Source organism: Coenobita brevimanus, chromosome 87 (genome assembly GCF_032717465.1).
Source record: "Coenobita brevimanus isolate Jiangsu-jjx chromosome 87, ASM3271746v2, whole genome shotgun sequence".
Classification (NCBI taxonomy): Eukaryota; Metazoa; Arthropoda; class Malacostraca; order Decapoda; family Coenobitidae; genus Coenobita; species Coenobita brevimanus.
This window is the reverse complement of record NC_137040.1, coordinates 16,624,615-16,642,694: the sequence shown is the minus strand read 5'-3', so window position 1 is coordinate 16,642,694 and position 18,080 is coordinate 16,624,615. Positions and strand designations below refer to the sequence as shown.

At 42.9% G+C, this 18,080-nt stretch overlaps 1 protein-coding gene across 1 annotated transcript in view; it reads left to right on the top strand.

Annotated features, from left to right (window-relative positions):
- The window catches only part of beag (IC cytokine homolog beag), a 498,741-nt gene that overhangs the window by 275,403 nt on the left and 205,258 nt on the right, over positions 1-18,080 (top strand). The window contains exon 8 of the mRNA XM_080280996.1: positions 4,059-4,391. Coding sequence (XP_080137122.1) covers positions 4,059-4,391 — 333 coding nt within the window. The remainder of the gene's footprint in view (positions 1-4,058; positions 4,392-18,080) is intronic.

Here is an 18,080-nt window from a genome sequence, read left to right as displayed (position 1 = left end):
CTTATTTTATTTCTTTCTTGTATATATTATTTGGTATAAAAATAGGGTATAGGGCTTATTTCAATGGATGAAATCAGTGAAAAATTCCAGGGAAGATTTACTTAGCATAGCACGGCCGGGCAGGCGAGAGGATAGGGTAATGGAAGGGGGGTAGGGAGGGGAGTCAAGAACGGGGAGAAATGGCTAAATTGTCAACAATGGATGGGAGTACAGATGAGATTAGGAGTGCTGACTAGTGTTGGACATTAGCAGTACTGATAGATGATACAAGCCACCACTAGAAGGCCTGGGCAAATTAAAAATAACACTGAATCACAAAAGTGTCGCCCCGCGGTATGATCCCTTGCTCCCAAGCGTCACGAAAGTGACGCCCCGCGGTTAAGGGGTTAACAAGGCAGTTAGAGAGACGTATAAACTCCTGACTAATATAGGAGTAGCCTTTCATTATATGGATGAGGAGATGATGAAAAAATTGATAGTGGTCATGATTCGCCCTAGGTTAGAATATGCAACAGTAGTGTGATCCCACACAAAAAGAAAGATATAAACAAGATTCAGAGAATACAAAGAACAGCAACCAAAATGGTCCCCAGTTTGGCAGATCTGTTGTACAGAGAGAGTCTGGAAAAGCTGGATTTGCCTTCCTTAGAGGAAAGGAGAAAGAGATGAAACATGATTGCAGTGTTCAGGACCATGGTGGAAGTAGAAAAAATTGATAAAGAAGATCTATTTTTATGGGATAAGAGAGCAACAAGAGGACACGGAATGAAACTGAAGAAACCAAGCTGCTTGAAGGATATCAAGAAATATAGTTTTCCTTATGGATGTATAGACTTGTGGATTAGCCTGGACAAAGAGATCGTCCAGTCTAAAAACTTAAACGAGTTTAAAGCTAAATTTGACTTCCTGAGAAACAGAGACGGGACCCCACGTGCTTAGCTCATTTCCTGTATATCACAGTTAGGTAAATACAATTAGGTAAATACACACACACACACACACACACACACACACACACACACATAAAATTATCAGCATTATTATCAGCACCAGTGAGCCTCTGAGTAGTCACCTGGCCAATGCTTTGACAGATACATCCATGCAGTGGCAGATAAGACCATATTTGACCATATTTAGGTCAGCATGCCACATTATGGTAGTACAACTGCACTGTTAAGACCCAACCAAATGCCTACTTGTAGGTGATCAGCATTATGAGTGAGTACATTATTGGCAAGTTGATTGTACTGTCATGCAGCAGCTTTTTGACTCCTATGCCAACCTTTCTATTCTTTATCACCATCTCAGTAAACCTACAGCCATCCTCTCCTGTCGCACTCTGTATTGCACTTTGCCCTCCAAACTTGCATCCATGGCCATTGCACCCCACACTAAATATTCGCCATTTCTTGACCATTCAGCCTCAGTCATCGCTCATGACATGATTTCCCCCCCAAACCATAAGTTTTCTCATTGTTACATTCACTTTCCTAGTTAATTTTGTACACACATACGCACATGGGAACTCATTCACCTAGCACTGCAATTCCTGCTCATTTTAACTTAGTGTCAGTAGCAAATAAGAGTATTGCATAGGTAATTTCTAAACCCTGTCTCTCCCACTAGTAACATACCCTTATCTGCTTCATTTTTAACATCATCCAGTGATCTACTGATAGTGGACCTGAATACATTACACTTTCCTGTTCAATCAGATGTTTAAATGAAAGATATCTGACCTTGTACCCTCATGCATATTATTAACATTTTTCAGCAGCTTCCTATATACAGGTATTCCATGATATACGATACCCATAGATGCGATACCCCGGCTTAGCGATGGGCGTAGAAATACCACCATATCCCGCTTGATGATGGCCACATCCCGGTTCAACGATGGGCCCTCTGAGGTCTCATTCACGGGCAATGGGCCAAAATTTTGAATCATGCACGATCCCGCGGCCAGCTGAGCCTGCCTGCCTCCCAGGATGCACGGAAACACTCACGCAGCCCCCACAGCTATCGCTCACCCTGTGCTCACTCGTATCGTTTTTCTCCCACTGGCCATCTCTGAGTGAGGAATTGTCTTACGTCCTCCCACCCTGCATCATGTTGCATCACCAACGTTATGCAAGCTGTTATCGTAGTGCATCGCAACTGAGTACGAACAGTGCCGTGAGTAGAGCAGAGATACTAATCGTGTGTGGAGTGCGATTTTCTGTGAATTTTTGCCTAAATAAGTAATGTCTGGCAAGGGCATTGCATGTTGTGGTGCTATTGGTGGTGCAAGTGGAGGCAGACTTCAATCATGGCTCTCTTTAAACAGTACCCCACCACACCAGCAACCCAAAGAGGATCTCCCCAGCCCTCGACCAGCAGTGTGTCTCCCTAGCCCTCGACCAGCAGAGCATCTCCCCAGCCCTCAACCACCAGAGCATCTCCCCAGCCATTGACCAGCAGAGACACAATCAGGACCTTAGCCCACCGAGGACGTGCTCAGCCCCTAGTGCTGGACCTCACTTCCAGCCGATCTCCGTCTCCCATGTCACCTGTCTCCACTGCAGCACTCCGCCACTCCATCGCTGCCTTCCTTGTCCCAACCTCCATCTCCCACACCACTTTGGCCACTACCTCTGTCTCCCTCGCCACGACATGAGCCACCACATCTTTCTCCCTCGTCACAACGTGAGCCACCGTATCTGTCTCCTTCGCTACCTCGTCAATCATTGCAGCGGTCTCCTTCACCACCTCACTAGTCATCGCAGCTGTCTTCCTCACCATCTCCTCTGTCATCCATTGCCACCCTCAGAGCCATCTCATCACACCCCTCACCACCACCTGAGTCATCACATCGCATCCCATCAGCACCGCCTGAATCATCGCATCGCACACCATCTCCGCCTCCAGAGCCAGCACATCGGTCTCCAGCTACCATCATCACATCTTGTCAGGCTTCCCCCCACCATCTGACTCTCCTCTAGAGATGGAGGTTTGAGGGCTTTGAAGGATGAGTGAGTTCTAGGGAGCACCAGATGTCCCCTAGCCATGGGGGGGATAACAAGGATGACGACCAGAACCGGGTATGGACTTACAAGAAGTAAGTGATGAGAGGTGTTTGACATTTTCTGATCTATTTTTACTGATTTTCAAATTTTATTTGTTGGTTTTAGTGAGTTATTTACAGGTATTAGGCTTAGGTTATCTTCTTTTACAGCTGTTAGGCCATTTAGATTGACTTTAAATTTGTTTTTGGACTCATTTGGGTGGGTTTAGGACTTGGGTGGGGGGGAAACCCAAGGCTGGAAAATGCATCCCTATACTTTTCATGTTAAATCTACTCTAATATACGATACCCCACTTGGCGATGGATTTTTACCTAACCAATTGCATCATTAAAATGGGGTATACATGTACTGTATCTTCAGCACCTTTAGCATTTCTTGTCTTTCTACTGTCATATACTTTCCATAGAGCCTTGGAGGCAGCATGCAACTTCTTTCTGTTCCTTAATGCATTTTTATCATACATCTTAGGGAGACCATCTCGTTTACACACACACTGTCCCTCCTAAAACCCCCATGTTCATATCCAACCAATTCTTCTCTTCTCTCCCAAATACTGTCAACAAGTTTCCTGCCATACACAGTATCTCTCTTATTACATTAAAAAGACAAATACCCAAACATTTCTTCCCCATAACCTGACTGCCAGTCCTCATGTAGTCTACTGTTCTCCCAGGCCAGTCTGCACATTCTCCACATTCATCCAGTCTCTATCCCTTTCCCAAACATCAACATTTTGTTTTTTTTTTCAGTGTCACACACACACTTACATTGAACTGACCCTTCTCCCTTCTTGCCCCTCTTCTTCCAGCCATTCATCAACCACCTGTAGTAGCAGTCCTTTCTTCCTTTGTATTCAGCATCTCATTAAAGTTCCATCTCCATCTGACCACTTAGTTCACGACAAGGTCACTAGTGTTAAATAAATAAATGATTACCCATTATTCCCCTGCATTATGGCTAAAAATGTTGTAATATGACAATGCTTCCCCACAGGCATGAACGTGAGCGTGAACATGAGAGAGAGAGAAAACCTCGATCTTACTTCAGTCGTTCGGCCCATGAGGAGGTGAAGAACGAGATGCGGGCTGCAGAAGAAAGGCTACAGAGTCAGTGGCCTATAGGAGCTGATATAAAGATGGACAAACAGAGTGTGCCAGTTCCACAACAACAGCAGCAGCAACAACAACAACAACAGCAGCAGCAACAACAGCAACAACAACAACAGGAGCAGTCACAGTTGCAGCCACAACAGCAGCAGCAGTTGGTACAACAGCAAATGCAGCAGCAACAATTGGTGCCACCGAATACGCAGCAGCAACCAAAACCGTAAGTTATCATAGGTTAAATGCTTAGCTTATTACTACTTCCAAACAAATTAATTCTTTAAAGTTAATGATTTGGAAGAGGGAAAACCTTTTGCCAGATAAAGAGTTCAAAGGATTGGATATCTATATATACAGTGATCCCTTGGTAATGGCCATTTTTGTTATCACTGCAAGATGAAGTCTGCACTTCTACTATTGTAGTGATTTTTCGACTCAAAAACATCATTATCATGCACCTGAGCAGGGCTGAGCCTGAGTCTCTTAGACATTGGCCTGGCACTTCAGTCCATGACATCATCACATGAGTGAGCAGTTTTCATTGGCCAGGACCTTTGAGCCTTGAATACCCCCTTTTCATTGACTCATACCATCACTGGTGGGGTACAAAGTGAGTTTCACAAAGTGTTGCCCATACCTTGAAGTCATGAACAGCAATAATCAGGGTCAAATGCATGCTAGTATTTTCAGTTGTACATATTGTAATGCTCATTTTAGTGCTTAGTGAACTCATAACTTATTAATATCATTACACATAAAATACTCAGATAACTTTAAAAGTACAGTAGCATACAACTGATGCAAAAATGGAACCAGTTATGGAAGATTTACTTTAACACTAGCAAGTGTAATGCAACTGAGATGGGCACAAGGAAGAGAATACCAAATTAGGATTTGAAAATGGGACACAAAGTTATCAACAAAGCCACTCAGGAGAAAGATTTGAATGTAATAATACATCAGGGATTATTGCCAGATATGCATATGAAAAAGATAACTATAGTGGACCATAGTATCTGTTGATGAACTAGAAACAGCATTTAATTGTATGAGTGAGGAAGTGAGGAAATGCTGGGTAAATTGATACTGACAGTGGTAAGACCAAGATTTGAATATGCTGCTGTGATGCGGTCTCCTCATATAAAGAAACATACAAATAAATTAGAGAAGGTGCAATGAGTGGCTACAAAAAGGTTACCAAGCTTAAGGGGATTTGCAGTATGAGGGGAGATTGGAAAGGTTGAAATTGAATACATTACAGGAAAGAAAAGAAAGAATTGATATGATAATGATATGTAAGTGCACTCATGATATAGAGAGCACTGATAGAGAAGATTATATCATAAGGGATGAGGGGAGAATGAGAGGACATGGTTTTAAATTAATGATACCAACTTGCTTGGGTGGTGAAAGAAAATGTAGCTTCCCAAATCAAATTATAACTAACCAAATTGAATAATTTGGACGAAAATGTGGTTTGTTAAAAGAATATCCTTGCTTTCAAAGCAAAGTTGGATAAATACTGTGTATCATCAGATGCAGGACAGCATGAGCTTAGCTCAGATCCTGTTGAATAAAAATTAGTAAATACAAATACAGTGGAATCACTTAAATTGCAGTTTTATGAGACTAGGCATATGCTGCGATTTGAGAATTTCGTGATTTAGAAATAGCTATGGGGAAAATTACTTATGAGTCTCTCATTTTAGAAAAGTTGCCCCCTTATCCCCAAACTGATATCAGACTGGTCACCAGTGAACTCCAACAACCTGGATAAGAAATTAGTACAGTACCCTCGCGTCCAACACGCGTTAGTCCTGCACGATTCGGGTCCAGCTTGGAGAGCAATTAATTAGTATTATTTAATACTATTTAATTACTGCAACACGAGTGTGTTAGCATAACACGCACAGAGCTCCGAGAATGGGCGAAATCCGCAGAGTTCACTCTAGCACGATCACCCCCGGTCCAACACGATCATACTGGACATTCCCATGATGATGATAGCCAATGAAAACTTCTGATCAAGTAGCCTTCCCCGCCTGCTATCGTGACGTGATCGTGATGCCACCCAATTAAAAACGCTTCTGGTGTCACCTGATGTTTTGTTTAAATTTCTCCCGCCACAGCGCCACTCAGTCGCATAATTGCATTGGAAGGTGCTTTTTTTCTTGCTGCATTTTCTGCCCTTGTTGCTGCATTTTACCCTGCTCACGATGCCTAGGAAGCCTTCTGAGAACCCCAAGAAGCGTCGGCACCTCCCTCAGGCCACCAAGCTAGAAAGCATCGAGAGGAAGAAGAAAGGGGAGAGGAACGTTGACATTGCCAAGGCCTACGACATGAATGAAGCCAACATGATCATAATAAAAAGCTAAGACAAGATCCTGGAAGCCGAAGGCTATCACACGGCACTTCATACCAGGTTTGCCGAGGATACGATGGTAAATTGGAACGGTAACGTGGTAAAATTGCCGACGATACCACGGGCATTTGGAATTCATCTGGATGGATTCCTGCCGAGGATACGACGGCCAAACAGTGTGACCAAAACCCAGGCGACTCGACAGAGAATGTATCATACTACAGCATTGAACATTTAGCCTTACACTGAATACTTATTAATATTTTAGAATAAATATCAATCGTTTTGAAACCCTTCTCATTGGCGTGCGTACCAGTTTATAAACAAAGTTCTATCTATCTATTGCCAGACGCCTCAATCCCGTTTGGGCTGGCCACAAACAAATCGCCTCCAAGTCGCCCTGTCCCCCGCCATTTCACAGCCCTGCTCCCAACTCACACCCCCCTCTCTCATATACCTCTCCACCCCATCCCTCCATCTCATCCTCGGCCTCCCCCTCCCTCTTTCCCCCTCCACCTCACTCACATACACACTCTTCATCAGTCTTTCACCCTCCATCCTCTCCACATGGCCAAACCACCTCAGTGTGTTTCTCATAACGCTTCCTATCACATCCACATCAACACCACAACGCTCCTTTATATCCTCATTCGTCAGCCTGTCTCTCCATGTGACTCCACAGGCTCCTCTTAAGTAACTCATTTCCACTGCTCTCACTCTTGACTTGTGTCCTTCCAACAACGTCCAAGCTTCATTTCCATACGTTAAGAGTTGGTATCACGATACTGTCATGTAGTAACTTTTTCACTTCCATGCTCACTTCCCTGTTTCTTATCACTGCTTTCAAAGAACCAGCAACCTTTCTTCCCTGCTGTACCCTTTCAAGCACTTCACCCTCCAAACCTCCATCCTTACTCATCACACTACCCAAGTACTTAAACGTACTCACATTTTCCAATTCCTCACCATCCAACCTCTCTGTACATTCACTGACTTCACCTCTCTCAAAAACCATCACTTTACTCTTCCCTACATTCACCTTTAGAGTCCGTTTCTTACACACTCTCTCAAACTCATCCACCAAGCAAACAAAGTTGCTTCTCCTCATTCTCTACCGAGTCAGCGACAGCGATCACTTTCTACAGTCACGAGACGGGGCTCTGGCAACAGTGTGAGAAGCATGCACTTTGCTGAGGATTATAGTGCTAGGACAGGCAGAAGCTGGACCTTCCATGGCTGTGGACGAAGATAGTGATTCTGAGTGTGATTTCGAAGGTTATGAGGGAGGTTGAGGAGGAGCAACAGCCATTACCCGCTAGTGACGCCAGCAGCCATCCTCCGGGGACCCAGTAGGATTACCTACAGCCTTGGATACCACCTTCCATTCCCAGCAAGCCCACCAACACTATCCTAAAAGGTTAGTTATCATTCATAGCACAGTACCATTTATTATAATTACAATAGTACCTTACCCCTGGGGGTAGGGGGGTTTTCAAGAATACTCCCCCAGTATCCCTGCTTGTCGTAAAAGGCGACTGAAAGGGTTGGCGGAGGGTTAGTGCCCCTCCCCGGAAAACAACTAACTAAAAAAATAAACAAGAAGCCTCGGACAAGGACTGACCAAACGATGACGACTCAGGACCGGACAAAGGACTTGGTAATGAGTACATGGAATGTAAGGGGAGCGAATGATGAGGTGAAAGAGAGAGAGATTGTCCAGGTGCTTGAGGGTGCGAAAGTGAATGTATGTGGAATAACTGAAACAAAATGGAGAGGAGAAAGTGTGAGAGAATAGGAGTATGGATGGGGTATATGTGCAGGAGTAGATGAGAATGAGAGGGCAAAGGAAGGAGTATGTATAGTTGTGAGTAAAAGATGGAAGAAGAGCATAAGACAGTATGGATCAGTTGGGTCAAGGATTGTGTGGGTAAAGTTGAAAGTTGGAATACAAATGTGGGCGATTGTGTGTGTGTATGCACCAACGCAAGATCGTGCTAGAAGAGTGAGAGAAGAGTTCTGGACAAATGTGGAAGTGTGCATGGAAAAGTTTGGAAGGAATGAGAGAGTGTTTTTGATTGGTGATATGAATGGTAAAGTTGGTAATGTGAAGATGGATGGAATAGTTGGTGAGTGGGGTGTGCCTGCTGAGATAGATGAGAATGGGAGTGCGTTAGTGGACATTTGTGCTGGGAGGGGGTTGGTGATAGCCAATACCCTCTTCAGGCATAAAATGATCCACAGGTATACATGGCGAGTGATGAGAAGGGTGGGTGGTGAACTGAATGAAAGGAAGGCAATGATTGATTATGTGTGTGTGGATGAAAGGATGCGAAGATGTGTAAAGGATGCAAGAGTGTATAGAGGTTGGGGGAGTGGACTTTCTGACCACTACTTGGTGGTGGCCAGAATTAGGATGCAAGTAAGATGGAGGAATAGAAGAAGGATAAGATGAGAGGAAGGAGTAGTTGCAAGGAGAGTGGAGAGGTTACAAGAGGATGAGAAAAAGGCAGAGTATAAGAGAGAAGTGGAGGAACGGTTGGGCAAATATGAATTGGGGCAGATGGGAGACGTGGAAGGTGTGTGTAAGATATTTACAGAAGAAATATGTGCAGCATGTGATGTGGTGTGTGGAAGGAAGAGAAGACGGAAGGGGGGTGCAAGGAACAGCGTGGTGGACTGAAAAGGTGAAACAGGCTGTGGCACAAAAGAAGAAAGCATACAATGAATGGATGAGAAATAGGGTGGTGGAAGAAGTTGAGAGGCGGAAGAGAGAGTTATATGTAGAAAGAAAGAGAGAGGTGAAAAGATTAGTAAGAGAGAGTAAGAAGAGAGTGGATGAGGAATTTGGAAGGAATTTGAGTGTAAAGTGGAGGGACTGTAAGAAAATGTTCTGGAGAGAAGTGAAAAGAGTAAGACAGGGTGGAAGTGAAGTTATCAGGGGAGTGAAAGATAAAAATGGTAGATTACTAGTGGAGAAGGGAGAAAAAGTGAGCAGATGGAGAGAACACTTTAAGGAATTGTTGAACATAGAGGATGGAAGTAATGCGAGTATAAGTGGCTGGGGGAATGGCTGGGAGAAGGAGGGAGGTGAGAAGACAGAAAGAAATTAGTAGGATAGAAGTTGTGGAAGCAATGAAGAAAGTTAAATCGGGGAAAGCCCCAGGAATTGATGGAGTGTGTGGTGAAATGCTGAAGCATGGGGGAGAGATAGTAGTAGAATGGATGTGGAAGATGTGCAGATTGGCCTGGGAGGAAGGTAGAGTCCCGGAGGATTGGAAGTCAGGTATAATTATTCCCTTGTACAAAGGAAAAGGGGAAAAAGAAGTGTGTGGTAATCATAGGGGCATTTGTCTTCTTAGTATAATAGGAAAAGTGTATGGTAGGATACTTATAGACAGAGTTAGAGAAAGAACAGAGAAATTAGTTGGAGAAGAACAGGGAGGCTTTAGGAAGGGAAGAGGTTGTGTAGGTCAGATATTCATTCTTAGATCTTTAGTGGAAAAGTTTCTAGAGAAGGGAAAGAAGTTGTATGCAGCTTTCATGGATTTGGAGAAAGCATATGACAGGGTGGATAGACAAGGATTGTGGAAAGTGTTAAGAATATATGGAGTAGATGGGATGTTGTTGAATGCTGTGAAGAGTATGTACGATGGTGCAAAGGCTGCAGTGCGTGTGGATGGTGAACTAAGTGAATTTTTCTCTTTGAAAGTTGGTTTGAAACAGGGATGTGTCATGTCTCCATGGTTGTTCAATCTGTACATGGATGGGGTAATAAAAGAGGTACAAGGTAGGGTAGTGGATGTTGGAGTGGCCCTGGTGAGAGAGGATAGTGTTTGGAAACTCCCTGTACTGTTGTTTGCAGATGATACTGTGTTGTTGAGTGAAGACGAAGGAGAGCTGCAAGGCTTTGTGGATGAGTTTGAGAGAGTGTGTAAGAAACGGAACCTAAAGGTGAATGTAGGGAAGAGTAAAGTGATGGTCTTTGAGAGAGGTGAAGTTAGTGAATGTACAGCGAGGTTGGATGGTGAGGAATTGGAAAATGTGAGTACGTTTAAGTATTTGGGTAGTGTGATGAGTAAGGATGGAGGTTTGGAGGGTGAAGTGCTTGAAAGGGTACAGCAGGGAAGAAAGGTTGCTGGTTCCTTGAAAGCATTGATAAGAAACAGGGAAGTGAGCATGGAAGTGAAAAAGTTACTACATGACAGTATTGTGATACCAACTCTAACGTGATTAGAAGTGAAGCTTGGACATTGTTGGAAGGACACAAGTCAAGAGTGAGAGCAGTGGAAATGAGTTATTTAAGAGGAGCCTGTGGAGTCACGTGGAGAGACAGGCTGACGAATGAAGATATAAAGGAGCGTTGTGGTGTGGATGTGTATGTGACAGGAAGCGTTATGAGGAACACACTGAGGTGGTTTGGCCATGTGGAGAGGATGGAGGGTGAAAGACTGATGAAGAGAGTGTATGTGAGTGAGGCGGAGGGGTGAAGAGGGAGGGGGAGGCCGAGGATGAGATGGAGGGATGGGGTGGAGAGGTATATGAGAGAAGGGGGTTGAGTTGGGAGCAGGGCAGTGAAATGGCGGGGGACAGGGCGACTTGGAGGCGATTTGTTTGTGGCCACCCCAAACGGGATTGAGGCGTCTGGCAATAGATAGATAGATAGACAATAGTACCAGTATATGTATAGGTATATGGTAGGTATTTAGGGTGACTTTTCCGAGGGTTGCTGACATAATTCATTTTTCCCCATAAGCTCTATTGTTAGTCCAACACATTTTTGGTCCAACACGTGACCCATGCATGACAATATTACCGTGCTGGACGCGAGGGTACTGTAAATCATTTAATGGAAATGAAAAATATTGTAAGATTCTTACCTGTCTATGACTGACATTGATTGAATGGATGAGAGAGAAGGAAGGGGTTCCTCCTTATTACATGTAACTTCTGGGTGTAAGTTAACATTGTCTTCTTCTTCTTCTTCTTCCCCTTCCATGAAGAAGTTGTATGCTCAGGAGGGTTACGATCGACCATGGTAAAATTGGGCAGGTGGAAGAAACATGGGGGGGAGGGGGGGATCCTCCTGTACACCACACCAGAACCACTCTCTGTCAAAAGAGGGGGGACAACGCATGAACATGAGCCAGGCAGTGAGGCTCTTGCATGTGCCTTTTATGCTTGGTGTGGGGGGGAAGCACTGTAATTGGTTTGGATTAAGTGCTGTGCTTGAATATGATTGGTTTAGTACTGTAATTAACAGAGACCCTATAGAAAGACTGGACAGCCAGTACTTTCAGTTGCTTGCTGATTGTTTGGCCAAGGTGGTGGCATTTTGGTGCAAATGGCTCACAGCCCAGGTGCTGGCTGAGTCAGCTGACTGCAGATTTGTGTAAAATTACATTTCGTTACTTGTTGCGATACATGATTGGTTAATGAATAAAATATTGCTTTAATTTTGTGTATTTGAGCTACTGAAGATTTCTGTTTAAATTCTCATCTCTACATATGTAAATCACCTAATTATGATGCTGACAGACCAAACTGTTGGTAGCTGTAGTCTGCAGATTCATTTAAAAGTACATCTCATCACCTGCTGTGATACATGATTGATTATTGAATAAAATAACACTTAAATTTTGTTAAAATGAGCTGCTGAAGATTTCCATTTTAATCCTCATCTCTGCATATGCAGACACCAGGATAATTGCCGAATTATAATGCTGACAAACCAAACTATTTTTAGCTGCAAAATGTGGGATGCTGTGTTTTTTTGCTCATGCCCTTTGCCCTCATTAATGTGTGATTGTGCTACATTTGGGTGCAGTAACACTGGTAGACCTATGCAACTTTTCTTACTCCCTTGTGATCCACCAAGAAGGAAATTACGGGCCATCACTGGCCTCAACACTAACAAGGCATATGGGCCTGATGGAGTCCCTCCTGTTGTTCTCAAGAACTGTGCTTCTGTGCTTACACCCTGTCTAGGCAAACTCTTTTGCCTTTGTCTGTCAACTTATACCGTTCCTTCTTGCTGGAAGTTTGCTCTCATTCAGCCAGTCCCAAAGAAGGGTGACCACTCCCAACCCTTCAACTATCATCCAATTGCTTTAACGTCCTGTATTTCAAAAGTTTTCAAGTCAATTCTCAATAGAAAAATTTTAAGGCATCTTTCCTATCACAACCTTCTTTCTGATCGTCAGTACGGGTTCCGTCAGGGACGCACCACTGGCGATCTTCTCACCTACCTTTCAGACTCCTGGTCATCCTCCTTTCGGGACTTTGGCGAAAGCTTTGCCATTGCACTTGACATCTCAAAGGCTTTCGATTGAGTCTGGCATAAATCTTTAATTTCCAAACTGCCCTCTTACGGTTTCTATCCTTTTATCTGTGCCTTCATCGCTAGCTTCCTTTCTGGTCGTTCTATAGCCGCTGTTGTAGACGGCCATCGTTCTTCTCCTAGATCTATCAACAGTGGTGTTCCTCAGGGCTCTGTCCTATCAACAGCTCTCTTCCTTTTATTCATCAATAACCTTCAAAGCTGTACATGTAACCCTATCCACTCATATGCTGATGACTCCACCCTTCACCTTTCCATTCGGTTCCTGCAACGCCCATCTCAGCAGTTTCTTCAACAAACAAGGGATGAGGCTATGGCACACCTAATGTCTGACTTGGCTCGTATCTCTGACTGGGGTAAAATAATCTTGTTGTTTTTAATGCATCTAAGACTCAGTTCTTACACCTATCAACCCGTCAAAATCTTCCACAGGTATACCCACTAATGTTTAATAATATTCAGCTTAATCCTGCATCATCCTTGAACATGCTTGGGGTTTCATTTACTCGGTACTTATCTTGGAAAGATCATATTACATCTCTTGTAAAATCTGCTTCCAAGAGATTGGGTGTGCTAAGCCGACTCCGTTCTTTCTTTACCCCTGCACAATTGTTGACTCTATACAGGGGTTTTATCCGCCCCTGTGTGGAGTACAACTTTCATGTGTGGGGAGGCTCCCCAAATACAGCCCTTCTCAATAGGGTGGAGTCAAAGGCTTTTCGTCTCATTAACTCTCCTCCTCTTACTGATCCCTTCAACCTCTGTCTCTTCACCGCACTGTTGCATCTTTATCTCTTTTCTATCACTACTTTAACCCCTACACCGCGGGCTTGTTTACCAATGACTTGCGTGTGCCGCGGGGTTATTTGGGCTCCGACAGACTCTCAAAAAATATTTGCCAAAAATCAGTTATTAGTCCTAGAATAATAAAATTACATATGCTTATGGCACATACCTTCAGCTTTCTCCTGGAATGATTGTTGAGCCTTCGTCGGTTACCGTAAGACTTGTGGAGACCTCTGAAGTAGGGTAACGAAGTCTCCACTTTACACTTCCCGACAACCCGTAATATGATTACCACAGCCAGATACAAACACTATAAACACTATTCTACAATTTTCAAGTAGTTTGGGATCCATACTAAAAAAAAAAAACACTGAAAGCAATGGAAATTACGAGCGCGTCTGATCGTCGCACTGGCACTAGTTCGCTCATGGTAGTCTGTCATTTATTATTCATAAAACCCCTCACACTTTATATTTCTATTACTATATAACACTTATATATATCTACAGTCTTTATCCATAAGTTTCCTTCAGTAGTATTAGTTTATTGTCACTGTAGGGATTCAATTTCTTTCAGTAAAATACGTAGCATTCACTTTCTCGTCCTGTATACCGGCATTGAGAGTGAATGTCACTTTCATCTTCACTCTCATAACTCATAGCATTCAGACATGCTAGAGTGAAACTTTCACTTTCATTACTCCTAGGGTATATACTCGTATTCTTATAATACTACTCATTTACATTTCTATTTACGTTCTCTATTTTCTTTACGTTATTTACATTTCTATTTTATTTACACTGTGTTGTGCACTGTCACTTGAAATAACTTATAAAACTATTTTCCATTGTTCACGTATATTTACATTCATTGTTTTCACTTGCTGTTTACACATTATTTACAATTCCACTTGCACTGTTTTACTCAATAGAAAGATCATAGTCACTCTTTTATCAATTGTCAGCCCTTTACCTCTTTCCACACGAGGTTTAGTAGGGGGTAAAGGTCACAGGGCCATTTGCATGGGGGTGAAAAAAGGCCTTGAAGTCAGCAAGAAGAAACATACGTACTCTCGCTTCGGAAGGTGAGAGTAAACTGATAACGGAGCGAGGGCCAGCTGGAGGCCTGCTAGGGGTTATTCAGAGTTACCAATATTACTTCTTGAAACAGCTAAGTCTAGCACTGATATGATTGGCAGGAAATCTAGACAATACATTATAAATTTGGTAGTTCCAGGTGAATGTAAATATCACTTAGGCTTCTCCCTTCCCTCCTTACATGTATATTTATTACGAAAATAGATTAGAGGCCTACTTAGGAGATATATATTCAGAGCTACCAATGTTATATCTTGAAACAGCTTTGTCTAGCACTGATATGATTGGCAGGAAATCTAGACAATACATTATAAATTAGGTAGTTCCAGGTGAATGTAAATATCACTTAGGCTTCTCCCTTCCCTCCTTACATGTACTTATTACGAAAATAGATTATACGGCATATTTCAAGGGGAAAAAAACAGCGAAAATTAGCGAACGAGTGCACGTGAGGTGTTGTCAGGTGATAATTAGCCAATTCCAGGTGTATGGCACTCTCACTTACCTTATTTCTTTCTTGTATATATTATTTGGTATAAGAATAGGACATAGGGCTTATTTCAATGGATGAAATCAGTGAAAAATTCTAGGGAAGATTTACTTAGCGTAGCACGGCCGGGCAGGCGAGAGGATAGGGTAATGGAGGGGGGGTAGGGAGGGGAGTCAAGAACGGGGAGAAATGGCTAAATTGTCAACAATGGATGGGAGTACAGATGAGATTAGGAGTGCTGACTAGTGTTGGACATTGGCAGTACTGATAGATGATACAAGCCCCCACTTGGAAGCCCCAGTGAATTCAAAATAACACAGAATCACAAAAGCGATGCCCCGCGGTATGATCCCTTACTCCCAAGCGTCACAAAAGTGACGCCCCACGGTTAAGGGGTTAATGGTCACTGCTCCACTGAACTGTCTGCATGCATTCCTCCACCTCTACAACAGGCGCGTAGCACCTGTCTAGCAGCAAACTCTCATTCCTTTTCTGTCCAACTCTCTAATGCAAGAGTTAACCATTACTCCCAGTCCTTCATTTATGCAGCAGGTCAACTCTGGAACTGTCTCCCTCTGTCTGTATTTCCTGCTTCCTATGATCTCCAGTCTTTCAAACGCAGTGTGTCCAGGCATCTCGAAATGAATGGATCTTGATTATGGCTCTCTCTTGTATTTTGTTTTTCTCTTGGAGGGAACTCTTATTGCGGGCTCGTGGCCTTTGGTTCCTTCTTTCTCTGGGGGGGGGGGAGCAAGCTGGTGTGTGAGTGTGTCGTCGGCTTTGCTATGTAAGTTTTATTTGGCCCACATCCACATAGGGAGGTAAGCCTAGGTAGTATCCCGATGGAAACCACTTTACCACAGTTTTGGATATCAAAAACGACAACAGCCTTTACATTCAGCCAAAACTCCATCAATGTTAAAGACCATGGACAAAATAAGTAAATACTGCTGGTGTTAAGCAATCTGATATTATCAGGCAACTCGTCCCAGATCTTTTTGTGCTTCAAAATTAGCCTGCCTGATACAGAGAGGAAAATCTCCTTTTTATACAGCTTTACTTATTAAGAAACCACCATTTGTGCAAACATAGCATAAGAGATGTTCAAAAACACATTGGAAAGACTTCACTTTTGAGGTTGCAATTGCGAATTATCTATAATTTATGTGAATTACAGTAATCCTTCATTTATCCGGACATAATAGAGCCAAAGGCATGTCCGGGTAGTGGCAACATCCAGATAATGAACACTATTCCCCTACCATACCCAAACCCTACCTATACCCTCCTCCTACCTGTACCTAACCTATTTGTATAGTACCTGTGCTTAATTTGGCAGTGTGTTCTGGTCATGCAGCCATATTTAGACATCAAAACACACATAGGAATATCCAGAGTAATGCTAAACACCAAGAAAACCCTGTAGAAAAACCAGTGAAAACCAGAAAGAACCGTACCTAAACACTACTGTATGTACAATACCCCACCTAGTTTTGGCACTGTTTTCAGGTCAGTCTGCTATATTGAGACATCAAAACACACATAGGAATATCCGAAGTAATGCTAAACACCAAGAAAACCATGAAAAAAAAAAAAAAAACACTGAAAACCAAAAAAACACCCAACATATACACTACTATGTATGCAGTATGCCATCCTAATTTTGGCAGTTTTTTGGTCATTCTGCCATATTGAGAGATCAAAACACAGGATTATCCATATTACAGTAATCCCTCTGCTATCCGATGTAATACAGCCAAAGCATGTCCAGAAAGTGGGCCCCTGTCTGCTGGACTGGTACTTATACCCAGCCTAACTTTGAAAGCCACCTAAATAACTCCCTACCAGACATGCATAGCACTTATTTAAACTTATTTAAGACCCTGTTCACACCAATAATTGATATAAAGTATGAAATAAATGAAAAGGAACCAGAGAATAAGGAATTAGGAGTGGTTATGGAAAATATTTAGCAGTGTACAGGATACATACAGCATGTCTGTGGCCGCCTCCTCTAAGGCTCTGGTAGTGGTGAAAATGCTCTTGAAGCATGTACAGTAATGCAGTGTTGTGCTACACTTAATTCTTTGCACTGTGAGTTATAATTGTTTAACACTGCACGTTCTGTTCTTAATTGCGCCACGCCAGTTTCAGCCGCCAGTTTCAACCTCCACTTTGCACTCCACACTTAATCCTTTGCACTCTAAATTCTAATTTCTTAACACTGTACAACACTGTAAATTCCCATGTGGTCTAGTGGTGAGGTATTGCAGTTTATTCACTGTTTATTCTCAAAATCGAGCACATGCGGCATCCATTGCGATGATCATCCACCCTCTACGGTGGTCAGGCAGTAGCTGGGGAGCGGGAAAGGAAGGAAAGGGTGAAGGGGTGCATAAACAACAGCTGTTCGGCGCCGTACAGTAATTTCAAATTATGGGTGGGAAAAAATTAGGATTTTTGGGGAATTTTTTCTTTTTTTGGCCATTTTTTAATTCCGAAGGTCCAGGCCCACAATGTCCGGTAAGTGGGGAGTCCAGAAAGTGGGCGTCCAGATAGTACAGGGATTACTGTAATGCTAAACATCATGAAAACAATGCATAAACAACAAAAATCTACCAAAAAAACTGATAATGGTTTGAAAATCTGTTGTCTTTGACAAGTGATTGCTTCCAGGGCTCAAAAAAAATTCTGCATCCAAATATGCCACCGTAAATTAGTTATATTGGTATAAGTCATAAACCATCATCTTCGTTAGTGTGTATACCATAAGATAAGCTAATAAAAACACATAAAACTGAAGAGTACACGAATTCAAGCAAGAATAAAGTGTTCAAGAG